This window comes from Delphinus delphis, chromosome 10 (genome assembly GCF_949987515.2).
Source record: "Delphinus delphis chromosome 10, mDelDel1.2, whole genome shotgun sequence".
Classification (NCBI taxonomy): domain Eukaryota; kingdom Metazoa; phylum Chordata; class Mammalia; order Artiodactyla; family Delphinidae; genus Delphinus; species Delphinus delphis.
This window is the reverse complement of record NC_082692.2, coordinates 77,844,476-77,862,083: the sequence shown is the minus strand read 5'-3', so window position 1 is coordinate 77,862,083 and position 17,608 is coordinate 77,844,476. Positions and strand designations below refer to the sequence as shown.

At 40.4% G+C, this 17,608-nt stretch overlaps 1 protein-coding gene across 2 annotated transcripts in view; it reads right to left on the bottom strand.

Moving 5' to 3' along the window:
• Positions 1-17,608, bottom strand: part of SYNPR (synaptoporin) — a 291,056-nt gene that overhangs the window by 113,220 nt on the left and 160,228 nt on the right. For both annotated transcript variants that reach the window (XM_060021490.1, XM_060021491.1), the window contains one exon: positions 1,335-1,459. In XM_060021490.1, the coding sequence (XP_059877473.1) occupies positions 1,335-1,459 (125 nt within the window). The remainder of the gene's footprint in view (positions 1-1,334; positions 1,460-17,608) is intronic.

Sequence of the window (17,608 nt, the reverse complement as noted above, 5' to 3'; positions counted from 1 at the left end):
AGCCCATGCTCTGCAACAAGAGAAGCCACCGCAATGAGAAGCCCGCACACCATGATGAAGAGTAGCCCCCGCTCGCCACAATTAGAGAAAGCCCACGCACAGCAACAATGACCCAACACAGCCAAAAATAAATCAATAAATAGATAATAAATAAATAAATTTATAAAAAAATAATTCTGCCTCCCTCCCTCCCTCTCTCCTTCCTTCCCTCTCTCCCTCTTATTCTCTATTGCTTTCTTCTTACTTTCTTCCTCTTTTCTTTTTAGAAACATTAAATATGTAGGGCTCCATGGGATAGATTTTGAAAAACACTGTACTTGCCTATTTAAGCAAAGTTTTTAGGGGCTAATTTCTACTTTTCTCTGTAATTCCAGAGCCAGCACTGTATCTGGCACAAAATGAATATTCGAAAAATGTTTGCTAAATTGAAGGGCACACATGAGAGTATATTAATAAGATGTCAAAATATTAGGTTGACAGTGTTTTACAAAATCACGCCAGTTATTTGGTACCAAGTGTTTGGTACTTTTACAGAAACAAATTATTTAGAAATTGAATTCAATTAATCCACTTTGGGTAGATGGATCAGAATCACAAGATGTCTGATTTGGGACAAGTCCTAGTAGGTATTTAGTCATCATTTTATAGACAGGTCTTATCTTTCATAGTGAATTTATAAAGAGGTTGAAAGAGTTATCTCAAGCAACTGAAGTATAGGAGTAAAGATGTGAGTTCTGGGCTTAACCCGAGTGCGCTCGAACACTGACTCTGCCACCTACTGGCCAAGGGAATGTGGGCAAATATATCTGCGCCTCAGTTTCCTCATTTGAAAATGGCAATGGTACTTGTACTACCCTCAAAAGGTCACTGTGATGACCTAATGAGATTCAAGCTAAGCACAATGGCACATGGAAACAATATTAATATCATTAAACGCATTATCAGACAGGATTGCATAGTCACTATGAAATGAGAGGTGACCACACATTGCAGAGAGAATTTGGGAGACCTTAAAGAATTATGGACGGGAAGGAAGAAATTGTATAACTGAGATCTCCATATTGATGGACCCCAATACTGGGCAATCTGTAGCATTTTTGGGGGGAGGGAGAGTTAATTCTGGCTTGCAAGTACAACTCCCATGGAATAACTCTTCCCAGGGTAGGGTGTTAGGTGGGCATTTTACTTGTTCGGGCATTCTTCAGGCTCAGGAAGAATCCTCTCTTTTTACTCATAAGTCCCTGGGAGATTGCATTTTTAAAGAAACCACAGAAAGAAGAAAGTGCCCTGCCCCTCCGGGGGGAGACGAGTGAGCACAAGTCGCCATTCCCTACCTGAACGGGTAGGCAAATGCTACGTCAATGCTGAGGTTACTTTCCGTCTTGTTGACACAGTCCACACTCAGCCGCAGGCCTCCGGAATAGCCACCGCATGTTGCAAATGCAAAGATTGCAAAAAGCTGTGGAGAACAAAGAAACAAAAGAGAAGGCGGCTATTAGGATGGTGCTGATCTCACGAGATCTGTCAACAGGAGCTCAGCGTCTCACACTGAGAAAGGTTGGAGTTCTTCTAAAGTGCGGCATCTTATTTGGTTCAGGCTGGAATGAAGGCCAGGGTGATGATGGGGAATGGGGTGGTGGGGTCTGAAAAAACTGTCTGGAAAGCTGGAGTAATTTTGTTTGTAGAAAAATTAAACACAAGGACAAAATATCTGTGTTTGAGGCCAAATATCGGTGTAAAGAGCTGTCACACCTCAGAAGGTAGAGAAGGTAATCTCACATCAAAGGCTCTGGAGAGCTACACACCAAGGGATTAATGATGGATACTTTCAGGTGGGAAGAATTTGGTATGTTTCCTTGCTTGCTTCTTTTTGTTTATCTGTATTTTTTGCAATACACATGTTTTGTCTTTTGGAATAATATAGATTTTTAAAAATGCATAGTCAGAGAATTTTAGAGTTGATGGGTAGAGGAAGAGGAGGTGAGTATCTAAAATATGCTATTCCAGAGGACAAGATCTCAGTATATGTCAGCCTCAATGCCCCTTTGGTGGTTCCAACTCTGTATTCCTTGCTCTTTCTGAGTCAACTACTAAAAGGTTCAGCTGGTTACGAACTAATGTCATAGTCTATCCTAGTGCAGAACATGCATCTATGGGAATTAGGTACTGAAAATTAAGAACAGGAACTCAGAGAAGTCTTCCAGAGAGAAGATACATCTGAGAAGGTGAGAATGGCCTAAGATGGGAAGGAAACAAATGCCAAACTTTGTCCACTTAGTTTGGCTAAATTCAAAAGAACTTCCTGCTCATTTCCAAAGAAAGTCAATCAAGTGCACTTAACACTCACCCATTCTGTAATACTCCCATTTATTTTATTTTAATTTTGGAACTCAGCTTCTTATAGTAGCTTGGAGTCCCCATTAGGAACACCAGATCACTTTGCATAGCAAGAGGAATTCTTGTGTAAGGGTTAAGTGCATGGGCTCTGGAATGTGACCTTGGGAAAGTTGCTTAATTCACCTGTGAAGCCGGCTGGTCCTGAACTTTTGTTTGTTGGGGTTTTTTTGATTACTGATTCAATTTCATTACTAGTGATCAGTTTGTTCAGATTTTCTGTTTCTTCCTGATTCAGTCTTTTTTTGTATTTAATTTTTTTTATACAGCACGTTCTTCTTAGTTATCTATTTTATACATATTAGTGTATATATGTCAATCCCAGTCTCCCAATTCATCCCATCACCACCACATACACCCCCCCGCCCCTGCCCCGTCCCTGATTCAGTCTTGGATGATTGTATGTTTCCAGGAATTTTTCCATTTCTTTGTGGTTATCTAATTTGTTGGCATATAATTGTTTGTAGTAATCTCTTATGATTTTTTCTATTTCTGTGGTGTCGGTTGTAACTTCTCTTTCATTTTTGATCTTATTCATTTGGGTCCTTTCTCTTTTTTTCTTGATGGGTCTAGCTAAAGGTTTATCAATTTTGTTTATCTTCTCAAAGAACCAGCTCTTAGTTTCATTGATCTTTTCTATTGGTTTTTAGTCTCTATTTCATTTATTACTACTTTGATCTCTATTATTTCTTTTTCTTCTACTCACTTTGGGCTTTGTTCTTCTTTTTCTAGTTCCTGTAGGTGTAATGTTAGATTGTTTATTTGAGATTTTTCTTGTTTCCTGATGTAGGCCTGTATTGCTATAAACTTCCCTCTTAGATCTGCCTTTGCTGAGTCCCACAGATTTTGGAATGTTTTGTTTCTATTTTCATTTGTCTCCAGGTATTTTGTGATTTCCTCTTTGATTTCTTCAGTGATCCCATGGACCAGGAGAAGCATATTTGGTAGCATGTTGTTTACCCTTTAAGTATTTGTGTTTTTCACAGCTTTCTTGTAATTGAGAGTCTAGTGTGATACCACTGTGGTGGGAAAGATGCTTAAAATGATTTCAGTCTTCTTACATTTGAGACTCATTTTTTCATCTAACATGTGATCTATCCTGGAGAATGTTCTAAGTGCATTTCAGAAAAATGCATATCCTGCTCTTTTGGGGTGGAATATTCTGTATTTATATATTAAGTCAATCAGATATAATGTGTCATTTAAGGTCAATGTTTCCTGATTGATTTTCTGTCTGGATGATCTATCCATTGATATAAGTGGGGTGTTAAAGTCCCCTACTATTATTGTATTGCTGTCAATTTCTCCTTTTACGTCTGTTAATATTTGCTTTACTGTTGGATTAATCTTTTCTATTATTATGTAAGGCCCTTCTTTGTCTCTTTTTACAGTCTTTGCTTTAAAGTCTATTTAATCTGATGTAAATATTGATACCCCAGCTTTCTTTTTGTTTCCATTTGCATAGAATATCTTTTTCTACTTCTTCACTGTGTGTCTTTCACTCTGAAGTGGCTCTGAGGCCCGACTGGGACTGTTGTGGGTATGCTGGTATGTGGGGCTGGACCCCTGGAGCAGGAGACACCTGGAGGGGTGCCAGTGCCAGCTGGGGATGCCTGCTGGGTAGAACGCGGCAGCAGCTGCTGTGGAAGAGCCAGGTGGGGCAGGCAGGTTGGGCAGGGTAGGTCCTCAGGGAAATACTTGGTTGGTGCACATGGTGTTAGTTAAGTTGATGGGGAGTGACAGAAATGGTACATGCTCGTGCTGGGCCCGCGAGGTGGATGGAGAGTTTAAAAAAAAAATGGCACCTGCGACTTCTTCTGTCTCTGGAGAAAATTTCACCAGATCTCTGCCCCTCCAGCACATGCCTTAAAATTTAGTCAATTGAATCTCTGTCTTCTATGACACAGGCACTACTTTAGTTTTGGCTGCGTTGGGTCTTTGTTGCGTGCACAGGCTTTCTCTACTTGTGGTGAGCGGGGGCTGCTCTTCATTGCGGCGCGAGGGCTTCTCATTGCTGTGGCTTCTCTTGTTGCGGAGCATGGGCTCTGGGCATGCGGGCTTCAGTAGTTGTGGTTCTTGGGCTTAGCTGCTCCATGTCATGTGGGACCTTCCTGGACCAGGTCTCGAACCCGTGTCCCCTGCACTGGCAGGCGGATTCTTAACCACTGCACCACCAGGGAAGCCTGACACAGGCACTTTTTAAGCTGCTGCTTCTGCACTGGGACTTGGAGAAAGTGAGTATGTATGTATGCTCTTCAAGAACTAAGTCTCAGTTTTCCACAGTCCTCCAGCTATCCTGGACATAAGCCGCTCTGGCTTTCAAAGCCAGACGTTATAGGGGCTCATCCTTCTGGTGCAGCTCCCCCAGGCTGGGGAGCCCAATGTGGGGCTCAAACCCCTCACTCTTCAGGGGAAACCACCATGGCTGTGATACCCCTCCCTCTGTGGGTCAGGGCACCAGGGGTGACAATGAGATCTCCGGAGGATAAAGCTTTGATTTATAGCATTTGCCAATTTCCATGGTGTAAATACTCCCACCATGGCCAATTCCACGCTACCAACATAACATCTCTGAACCTTGACTGGGAAGAGACCTTGGGCTTCTTTCACTGATTTCACTTCAATTATTCATTCATGTATCCATTCAATCACTTATTATTCACTTACTGATTTAGCTACTGTAGGAGAGACCGTTGATGCTCTGCTGAGATCCCTGCAGCCCACCCTACAGGCCACCTGCATTTTCAGGGGGACAGTCCTCATACGCATCAAAGGCTCCTCCCCAAACACTAGAGGCTCTCCGCTGAGGGCTTTCTCAGGCAGCAGGAATGCAGCCTGTGACTGGGGCACGGTGCGAGTCTCTGGGAGTCAATTCCCTGGCAGCTTCCAAACAATGTGGGATGGAAACTGGTGGATAAACCCCCAGTGTCCCTGTCTGTCTGTGGGGAAAGTTTGAGGTGTGTTCAGTATAGTTTCTTCCAATGGGATTAAGCCCCTGTTGCCCACAGCAACATCTGCTCACAAACGACACCCTTGGTGGGCATTTTCCTTTTTCTGTCTCATTTCCCCACTCATCATTGTGCTTCCTGGCATTACTTCTCAGGTGACCTTGCTGAGTCTAAATTCTTGTATTTTCAAAAAGCAGGTCTCAGGATCTGCTTTTGAGGAAAGCAACTGAGACAGTTACCAAACATGGACCCAGCACCGATTACTCTCTAGGTACTGCAGTGGCCCTAGGACTGTATTAATGGAAGGACTGGTACCACTCAGCGCACCTTAGCTCATGCCTCTCAGCTTCTAGCTCGCCACGCTCTCATCTCTGCAGCCCTCTCCAAAGAAGCTGAGCTCCTTGGCAAACAAAGTCTTCTTGGACTACGTTGTCCAGAGGAGGGCTCCTGACCCCAGCCCACGCCACCCTGACTCCCATTATTCCCTGCTGCTGTTGTTGTTTACCTGAGCAGACATTTAAAAACCTGTATTTGGTCGGCATAGCGTATTCACCTGTTTATGTTTTGTCTGACCACTTCCCCGAGGAAGGTGATACCCTTGTCTGTGTTTACTGATGAATCCCAGCCCTTGGCACGAAGTAGGTGCTCCCTAAACACACGTTGACTAAATATAGTCGGCTCCCCTACCTCCAGGGAACTTGCTGTCCATTTGGGGATGCAGACAAGTGGATGAACAGGTGCAGTGACAGTGCTTTATGGTGGCGGCAGTCACTGGAGCATGCTAGAGAAAAATGTGGTGCGTGCTTGCAGAGGAGTGGAGGGGATGTGCGGAGTGGAGTCTGGAGAAATGGACAGCTAAGCAGACAGCAGGCAAGCGTGCCAGGTTTAGCCACGTAAGAGGGAGAAAATGAGTGTTTTAGGCAGAGAGAGCAACAAGTCAAAGATACTCAAGTGAGCAAGCGAGGCACATCTCGGCTGTGCAGTTGGTAGGACAGGAGCAGACATTGTAAGGTGGGAAGAAAGTGGTGACTCCATTCAGGAGGCAAGAGGGATGCGTCAGGTCTGGTCTAGGGAGGATCCAAAAACTAAGGCCCCTGAGCCATGTCCAGCCACACCCATTCACTCGCGTATGGTCTACGGCTGCTTTCAGGTTACGATGATAGAAATGACTATGGACAGTAAAGATTCTACGGTCCAAAAAGGCAAACCTATTTACTATCTGGTCGTTAACAGAAATCGTCCGTCCGTACGAGGAAACCTGGGTTTTAGGAGGGGGTTGGGTTTTCGGCAGGGGAGGGGCATGACAAATCTGCATTTCAGAAAAGCCACACTGGCAACAGTGGAGAGTGCGGATGGAGAGAGGGCAGGACCTGATGCTGGAGGATGAGCAAGTGTCTCACTTCCCCAGACAGTCTGCAGACGCTTCGCCAGCAGGACCTCACCTCAGTTCTCTTTGTATCCTCGCTGTGCCAAAACATGGTAGGCGGCTCATAAATGTTGTCAAGTGAATGAAAATATGAATGAATGAGCAAGACAAGATGAGAGGATGAAGGGCTTGAAAACGTGAACCCTGGCACCGAAGCCCAGAATAATAAACACTGTGAAGGCGACGATGACGGCGATGATAACGATGATGATAGCATTAAAAAAATCAACCGCATTTGATTCTCGGGGCCAGTCTCCTCAGTAAATACATTATTTATATGAGCCCATTTAATCCTCTCAACAACCCTCTGAAGTGGAAACATAACCCCTCATTTTTCACATGAAGAAACTGGGTCAAACTGCACGCCAAGATCACATGGGTTATTGGTATGTTAAGTAGTCATGGTTTGAACTCGGATCTGCCTTTCTCTAAAGTTTATCTTCCCTCTTCTCAACTCTCCCAGGGCTGTGAAGGGCATCTCACTTGGCTGGAGCAGGCTATGGAAAGACTAATATCAATTATGGGCTAGTTAAGGCTTTCTCTGTCACATCAATGCTCAGGAAGCCAAGTGAGGACTAAATGAAGCACCTGTAAGACAAAGTCCTGACCATCCACGTGGATGCCAGCGGCAGCTCGTGGATCTTGCCTCAGCCTCACAAGCCTTCGCTCTGCAGTATCACAGGACATTAGGGGGGAGGAACTTAGAATCTGCTATGATAAAGACACTGGAGAAGCCTGCCAGGAGTAGTTCTGCCAATTACATTTAACAAGCCCCTCTTCCTAATTCTCAGCCACCCATGGTGGGTCGGGGGGCAGGGGGGGGGGGGTTCCTCACTTTCACTCCCGTCCATCATTCAACAGCTTATAGGTGAAAGAGACCCAGTTCCTGCCTCTGATGAACCCCTCTGGTGTCTTCTCCTTTTATGATTTGTCTTGGGCTGATGAGTCATTGGTCCTTAGCACCCCTGAGGAGCATTTCTGGGAACACAGCTGTTTAAAAGAGCTGATTACTCACTAGTAGCCCTGGAAAAGTGAGGAATACACACTGTCAGGATATTTTCTGGTGCAGAAACAGTGTTTGATTAACTGTGGCTTCCCTCATATCCCAGAGGCTGCCCAGGAGGCCCTCAGTTGACTGATGAACGCCTCTAAAACTTAATGTTCCAATTTTACTCATTTTGGTCCAATTCTTCTTTCTTCTACTGTTTCTTCTCTAATTGATAATTGGATTTTTCCAAAGAAATTGACAAAGCACCTATTCTGGCCATCAGTTTATGGTTACTGCAACACTCTGACCCAGAAAGTTTTTGTGAACAACCCTGTAAAATCTCAGATGAGACCTTCCTGTGAAGATAAAAACTGCAGGTCATCCCTGGAAGACAATATAATTCTATCTTATTTGGAGGCACTGAAAACCATGGTCAAAAAGCTCTCCCCCATAGAGCTGTATGTTTTTTCTTGTAGTTGTATATAACTATCTGTGTTCTTAACCAGCTCCAATATCTTCCACGCTGCTTTCCATTTCAGGCTACCTGTCAAGAATTGTATACTGTGCCCTTCTAGCTGCTTTGTGATTTACATGAAATCTTCCCAAGCAAAGGCAGCCTCCTAAAATTGGTACTTCATAGTAGCACCTGAGGAATTCTGACCAGGCCCTGCAGAAGGAGAACCCCAAAATACTTATATAGCATAAGAAGTTTCTGTTTTCATTTTCTTAAACCTGTAGCCTGGAGATGGATCACTTAATAACGTATTTGGGCACAGGTAACAGAAAGCTTGATAAATAGTGGTTTAAACAAAGAGGACTTTGTTTTTCATATGTATTGAGAAGTCCAGAACTACGTGGCTGCTGGTATGAGGATGTCTGAGCCAACATCTCTTTGTTTCCTGTGGTCTCTGCCTCATCACCAAAAAATGGTTGCTGCATTTCCATGGATATCCTTAGCTGCACGGGAGCCTAAGAAGTGAATATTTGGCTTGCCTGGGCTGCAGAGGGGAGGCAGGCAATGGTACAAGGGCTGGGAATGGTTATTCAGTCAGCCAGGTGCCACTGTCTGCCCCAGAAATTTATGGGAGATGAAGAAGTAAAACAAGCATTTATGGCATTTTATAAAGGCAAGATAGCATAGTCAAGCCCATTCAGCATCTAGTCATTTCCTCTTCCCTGGACAGTACCTAGAAAGTCCTGTGCCTTATATGCTAAATTTAACACTTGCCCATGAAGAGAAATGTAAATTTCTGCTTGAATTTTATTTTCCAACATAAAGCCTGATATAAATTTTTAAAGTAAAATGCATGACTGAAATAGTAAAAATAAATTGCAAACTTCATGCCTATTAAAAAAATAATCAAATAAATTTTGAAGTAGTCAATCAATGAACTATTATGCGATACTTAAAAAGTATGAAAAGCAGTATAGAAAGTTATAGGTGATCTTATGTAAAGCAAAAAAAAAAAAAGCAAATTGCCAAGTATGACATATGTGCATTACATTTTTGTAAAAGGAAGTATTTATAGATGTATACATTTTTAATGGACTTGAAAAGGTCTAGAAAGGTTGTACTTAAGTATTATCAGTTTTTAACATTAAGGAGTAAATTTTGGAAGCAGAATCTTATTTTTAAATTATTTTTGTATTGTTTAAACTTCTTCCAATAAGCAGGCATAACTTTCGCAACTAAAAAAAAGATATTATTAAAGCAAATTTACCGTTACCAAAGGGGAGAGGGAGGGTGGGAAGGACAAATTAGGCATATGGGATTAACAGATACAAACTACTATACATAGAATAGATAAGCAATAGGATTTACTGGATAGCACAGGGAATTATATTCAATATCTTGTAATAACCTACAATGGAAAATAGTCTGAAAAAATATATAACTGAGTCACTTTGCTGTACACTGGAAACAAACCCAATATTGTAAATCAACTATACTTCAATTTTAAAAAAAGATCTTATTACAATTGCAAATTTAGACAACCTCTGGGTAACTTGAACAAAGTAAATTCAGGCCTGTCATTAGACAGCTATGCTATTTTTAACCTCCATTTTGATGAAAAAAATGTAAAATCAAAGAAAACCCACTCCCTTTCAGAATTATCTTCATAATACCTTCAAATTATTTACATTTGGGGGAGGGACAATATAAGAATGGGGGGAAAAGGGTTATTATGGGATTATATGAAATCATGTGTGTGAAACTTCTGAAAATTGTAAAGCACTATAGAATTCAAAGAATCTTTCATTCAATAAAAAAAGTTAAAAAATTATTTACATTTATAGAGAGTGTAAATGGAATCACATTTTTGACTTGCTCATTTATTAAAATACTTTGGCAAAGTCACTGTTTACAATCAAGGTAAGACTATTTCAAAATATACCATGGGAATATATGCTTAAGAATGTGTCAATCTTTAGTTGAGAAAAAGTGTAACTTACCTTTTGTCAGATTCAGTGATGGTCATTGTTTTTAAAGGACTCCACTCCCATTCTCTCATATTCATCATAACGGAGTAACAAGAAAAAATAAAAATTCCACAGAACTTCTCACTGAGAACTGAAACCATTTCTCTGACACCTGATTTAAAAGTCTTATGAATTAATTTCTTGCCTATTGTAGTGGTTTTGAACTTGACATTTTTCTGGAGAAATTTGATCTTAGATCACTGAAGAAAATCATTGATAGATATCTTAACTGCACACTTTTGCTTGATAGGAAAATTAGAGTAAGATAAACGCATGGAACACAGCCACTGTTCTATAATTTAATAACATGTATAGAATATGCTGGCATGAACTATTCCTTGCCAGAAGCCATGTTTTCATGATAATGTAGCATGTTTAGAATTTTTTTAAAACTAAAGTCACAATCCTTTAACCCCATTTTTTTTTTTTATAAAGAGCAGGCTTTAGTTACCATGTCTCTCAATAGAAAGTAAAAGTCAGGTTGGGATTCTATTCTGGATGAATTTGGTGTATTTCATGTGTCTTCTTTAAAATTCGAACATTTCATGAAACAGAGTTATATTTATATCCATAAAGCAAATTAGAATAACATAGGATTATTTGGGGGAAAAATACTGATCCAAAACCAACTGGCCACATTCAATTAATTCTTTTCATTAGACTGTATGGCTCATTAAACAGAGAAGTTTCTCTCATTCACTCTCCTTTAAAAAAAAAATTAAAACAAAAAAATTCTGTCTTAAATGCAGCTTCACTTTAATGAAAGACAAGCACAGGGTCCCATGAAAAGAACAGAAGGAGCTGATTTTTTCTGCTTGTTTAGCCATTTTTATGCTTGTGGCTATATTATAAATAAATAAAATCCAGGGCTTATCAACTATAAGCCAGGAATATGAACAGGCATCATATTTAAGCTCATGAACTAAGAGGCAGAAACCCAGAATGAGTCATAAAACCATTTACTGTCAAAAGAATTTTTAAAACATGCAAATAACTATGTAGAGAGATTCAAAGGCCTTTCTACATTCTACTTGCTTTGCACACACCTCACTGGCAAGTTGCATTTCTCTACTGTTCATACTTCAAGATATTTGTGAAGTTCTGATTGTTCTGATTCTTGACCTGGGAATCAATGTCTGAACCTCCCAAACATAATGCACAGTCATCAAATCACCTCTGGAATAACAGGGCACTTGCTACCATGTATTATTTTGTAATGGAAAAGAAGCAAGCCTGACATAGGCAGTTAAAATGTAGCATTTATTCATTTGAAAAATACCCAAAATACTAGAGTAGAAGTTCTGGAGGAACAGTTTGAAGTATATTCTAAAGTAATATTTTCTAATTATAATTCTAATCATAACAACACAACTGCTGCTACCATTTAGGGAGCTTCTACTTGTGTCCGGCAATACATTTGTCTTTAATGACTGTAATGTGCTTTACAGACATTATCTCATTAAAATCTCATACCTCTGTGAGGTAGGTATCATCATCACCCCCATTTCAGAGCTGGGTAAACCATGGCATTGAGGGGTTAAGTGACTCATCCAAGACCACACAGATAGAGAATAACAGTTTGAATCCAGGAGGTCATAACTATACTAAAAGGAACAATTTATCATAAAAATCGAATTGGTCACTGTTAGAGGATACTAGTGAACTAAAAAACTCGTAAATGAAAGGGAAGCATCAATCATTTATCTTGCCTTTTCTTTAAGAATGCTACTAGTAAGTGGCCTAATAGTAGAGAAGAAGTTTGCCTTCATAGAACTATTCAGCTAATAATGACAAAGAATTAGAATATCACCATTTTGCAACCTGTTATGGACTGAATATTTGTGCCTCTACCCTAATGCATATGTTGAATCCCTAACCCCCACTGTGGCTGTATTTGGGGATGATGCCTCTAAGGAAGTAATTCAGGTTAAATGAAGTTAAGGGTGGGGCCCCGATCCCATAGGATTAGTGTTCTTTTATTATTATTATTTTAATTAACGTATAGTTGACTTGCAATGTGTCTGCTGTGCAGCAAAGTGACTCAGTTATACACATATAGACATTCTTTTTTTATATTCTTTTGCATTACAGTTTATAACAGGATATTGAACATAGTTCCCCATGCTATACATTAGGACCTTGTTGTCTGTCCATTCTAAATGTAATAGTTTGCATCTAGCAACCCCAAACTCCCAGTCCATCCCTCCCCCTCCCTCCCTCCCTTACGACAACCAAAAGTCTGATCTCTATGTCTGTGAGCATGTTTCTGTTTTGTAGATAGGTTCATTTGTGCCATATTTTAGATTCCACGTATAAGTGATATCATACGGTATTTGTCTGCAACTAGAGATTATCATACTAAGTAAAGTAAGTCAGAAAGAGAAAGGATTAGTGTTCTTAAAAGAAGAAACACCAGGGCTTGCTCCCTTTCTCTGTATCTCTCCCTGTGTGTACTGACCAAGGAAAGGAGCACACAGCAAGGTGGCAGCCACTTACAAGCCAAGAGGAGAGGCCTCAGAATGAAATCTACCTTGCAAGCATGTTAATCTTGGACTTGTCAGCCTCCAGAACTGTGAGAAATAAATTTCTAATTTTTAAGCCACCCAGTCTTTGGTACTTTGTTATGGCAGCCCAAACTAAGACACAACCCTTAACAAATTAATCTAAACACTGATGACTGATAACACAAAAAGAGAGACAGCCAGATATTATGTGCCTCTAATGGAAGAAAATCTTACCAATTTTGAGGTATTCTTTGCAAAAAAACCCCCCAAACCTGAATTTGATCAAGTCTCTATGTCCAACTGCCAATTTACAAAAAAATGCAGGAGAGAGAGAGAGACATGTGTAAAACGACATCACAAGGGTGAAATCAGCAAAATCCAGATGCTGAGAAACTCTCCAGGTGTAAATACCTTGTTTGTTTAAGAATAACAACAATAAATTATTAAACTGTATGAATGACACAGAAGAGGAGACTGAGAGAGAAGAGCTTATGCATGAAAAGGTCTAAAAGATATATCAAAAATCCAGACTTCAGAAAACTAAGAAAAAAAGTCATGAGATTAAGAGAGATATTTGGAAATTAATAGATATTTGATGACAACTGAATTATTGCTCATTTTTAAGACATGTGAAGTGGTATTGTAGTGTTTTTGTTTTCAGTACCTATGAGAGATACACACCAATTTATTACAGAAGAAATGATCTAATGCTTGAGGAGTATATAAGGAATAATGTTAGCTATGAGTTGATTATTGCTGGAATGATGAGGAAACAGAGGCTCATTATATTATTCTGTGTTTTTTATATGCTTGAAATTTTCCATTATTAAAAGTATTTTACAAATTTGAGATCATATTATAAACCAATCTAGATATACATGTCCATGTGTAGTCAAAATTCAATAGTTTTTAAAATTTAATATGTATGTGAACAGTTTTCAAGATATTTTATTTAAGGATATTCAAGAATAATCTTAAAATTTCTGAGAGGATCACTTAAAAAATTTTTTTTATTGGAGTATAGTTCCTTCATAATGTTGTGTTAGTTTCTACTGTACAGCAAAGTGAATCAGCTATACGTATATATATATCCCCTCTTTTTTGGATTTCCTTCCCAATTAGGTCACCACAGAGCACTGAGTAGAGTTTCCTGTGCTATATAGTAGGTTCTCATTAGTTATCTATTTTATACATGGTATCAATAGTGTATATATGTCAATCCTAATCTCCCAATTCATCCCACCCCGTTTCCCCTTGGTATCCGTACGTTTGTTCTCTACGTCTGTGTCTCTATTTCTGCTTTGTAAATAAGATCGTCTATACCAATTTTTTTCAGATTCCACATATATGTGTTAATGTACGATATTTGTTTTTCTCTTTCTGACTTACTTCACTCTGTATGACAGTCTCTAGGTCCATCCACATCCTGAGAGGATCACTTTTTAAAGTAAGGAAGTCTCATTCTGTTTTATTATTATAATACTGCAGGACTTAGAGGAAAATACATTCTCTTTAACACAACTTTTTTCTTTTTTTTTTTTTTTTGTGGTACGCGGGCCTCTCACTGTTTTGGCCTCTCCCGTTGAGGAGCACAGGCTCCGGACGCGCAGGCTCAGCAGCCATGGCCACGGGCCCAGCCTCTCCGCGGCATGTGGTATCTTCCTGGACCGGGGCATGAACTCGTGTCCCCTGCATCGGCAGACGGAATCTCAACCACTGTGCCACCAGGGAAGCCCGAATTTTCTTTCTTAATAATCTTTTATTGATTGTTCCAAGAACCCATTTAGTTCTGCCTCATTATGAGAGAGCAGCCTTTTCTCACTATGTTTTAATGAGATGAAAGATCACCACAGCCTAAAGGACTATACATTCTATGTAAAGGACATTATTTCTTAGATAATAAGACAAAAATTCCCACCATCATTCAGTAATGTCTTTCTATTGATTAAATTCAAGAGATAAAAAAATATATCAACTTACTTAATATTTAACAGATTGGCTTTAGTTTCTGAGTACTAATGTTGTTAAGTGGAGTTCATATAGACCATACCCATAAGCACAGACATAAATACTATCCCAACTCCAGCACTGCAGAAGAGCCTGCAAATATGTAGCCATCTAGTGACTATGGACAGAGTGACCTTTTCTAAACAGCTTAGCTTCTGGATCCCAAGTTAAACTTAAACCACTTTTTAACACATCTAGCAAGGTTAAAATACCATCAGAGAATCATTTTATTTGTTCATGGGACTCAAAGACGATTCTGCAAAACAAAACAACAAAAAAAGTGACACAATTCTAAAAGAAGGGATTTGCATGGGCTAGAGAAAACTGGAAGATGTGGGAACAGAAATGTAAGTGGGAACTGTCTTGCAAATAGTTGATGTCCAATAAAAATGCACTTAATGAATGTGAGGGATAATTCTTCCTGTAAAGAACAAGAAGTAGTCACTGGATGGGGCTCCAGGGACTCTCATGTTGGGTTGGAAAGGAGGGAAATTGAGGAGTCCTATGTGAAAGGATCTTAATTTTCTTAGCGGATGGATAAGTGAAATCAAATAATGAATGGAAGTGAAGGAGGAGATTAGGAATTTGAGGAACTAGGAAAAAAAGCTCAAATACCTACTGAAGAGATGGAAAGAAATGAACTAAAAATGAAACAAGAATTACAAAAGGGCATGATGTCATTATGCTATCTGCCTTGCTTGGTTGGAAGCCCTCTGAGGGCAGGGACCATCTCTTGGTTATCTTCACATCCCCCATATTGCAGAAGTGCTCTCATCATGTCTGTAAATTAAATAATCTCCTCAATTTGTGCAAGTACACCCAGAGCACGCCTCCAGGACCTGTCAGATACACAGAGAAGTAAGCTAAAAAGTAGGATACAATAGTAGAGCCAAAGTTCTTTGATGAAGGTAAATAAAGAACAGCATGTCAGAACTGTCATCAGGGTAAAAATACTTAGCTCATAGCAGGCATTTCATAGTAATTTTTTGAACTAATGGAAATACATTCCTTATCTCCCTCCAAACAGGGCGGGACCCACAAGTTTATATCAAAGTACTTGGTGCGAGGGTGGGTAGGGGGGTCCACCGGAAGTGGTTAAAGTAAAAGAGTCTGGAAAGAAATAAGTAGAACTAGAAGAGGGGCCCTCTTTTGATCTCACTGAGCCTTACCACTGCATCTGGCAGATGCTGGGATGGAACCCAGAATCCTAAGAGAGCCAGTGGTCTGTGGGGAGAAGATTAGAAGCGATATTTTGACACAAGCCCAGGAAAAGGCCAGAACAAAGATGTAAGAAGGTGTCAGACTTGCTCAAGTGAAAGAAGGAAGCTGCTGCATTTGGCTTTTATCGGTTGATGTGTTTATATTCCCTGGGAAGAAATGGTTGACAAACGCCAGAGGGAAGTAGAAAGAGCTGGGTAATGTAGAGCTTGCTTCATAGGAAGCTGATCTCTTTAATGGTTATGATTATCACAGTGTTCTCATTTCTTAATGCTACAAGTTCAATGAAACATTGGAAATCAAATAACAAACCCATTTACCTGGTATGGTATAGAGACTCTGGGCTTAATGAGCATCTAAAGGCTGTGTTCCCTTGAACGTGGCTCCTAGAACCCATGAGAACATGGGTTTGAGATATGCTCCATCTAAGCCCATGGTACCTCCTTCTGTCCCATCATCAAAGTCAAAAACCTGAGAGTCCTCCTTCACCTCATTCATTCAAACAGTCCCCTGGCTTTGTTGGTTCTGCATTCTTAATATTGATCAGAGCTTCTCTATTCACTTGCTACTTCTTTGACCCAGGCCACCATCACCACTGGCCCAGAGTAATGGTGTGGTCTCCTCTCAGCTGTACCTGGCTTCAACCTTGCCCTAGGACATCCAGGCTCCATTCTGCCGCAAGGGCCACCTTTCCAGAATCCAAGTTTAACTACCTTGCTTCCCTTTTCCACTTATCACCATTGAATGGACCTCCACTGCCTACCAGATCAAGTGTGGCTTCCTTAGCATGGCACGCAAGGCCTTCTGTCTTCGGGTCCCTCCCTCCTGCCCTCTCTGGCCTCACCTCTCATTATTTTCTGTGAACAACAAATTACTTACGACCCACCCTGCCAGATTATTAGCCATTCTTTGCATATAAGCCCTCACCTATGTGAGTGTCTTCATCATCTGTGTGTTTTAAGACTCAGTCCAAGTGCCACTTTCTCCATGCAGCTCTCCTTATATCACTCCTTTATAACTTGGTGGTAGACAGAATAATGAACCCCCCCAAGGATATCCACGTACTATCTCCTAACATGTAATTATCTTACACAGTAAAAGGGACTTGGCAAATGTAATTAAATTAAGGACACTGAGATGGGGAGATTATGCTGGATTATCTGGGTGGGCTCAATGCAAGCACAAGGGTCCTTATAAGAGGGAGAGAGGTCAGAGTCAGAGAAGATGTCATGACAGAAGGAGAGGTGAGAGAGGGAGAGAGAGAGCGAATTTCAAGGTGGCTGACCCAGGCTACCAGTTTTGAAGTTAGAAGAAGGGGCCACAAGGAATGCAGGAGGCTTCAAGAAGTTGGAAAAAAGCAAAGAAAAATAATTCTCCCCTAGAGCCTCCAGAAGGAATGCAGCCCCAATGACACCGTGATTTTAAGATTTCTCATCTCCAGAACTCTAAGATAAACTGCCATTGTTTTGTCACAAATTTTGTGGTAATTGTGGCCATGGGAAACGAATACACATTCCCTGTCCTTCCTTCCCTCCACCACAAGGGAAAATTGACCCCTCTGTCTTTAAGCTTCTATTGGACCCTTCATACTTTGTAATTTACATACCTTCCTCTCCTAACAAGAATATAAATGCTTAAAGGC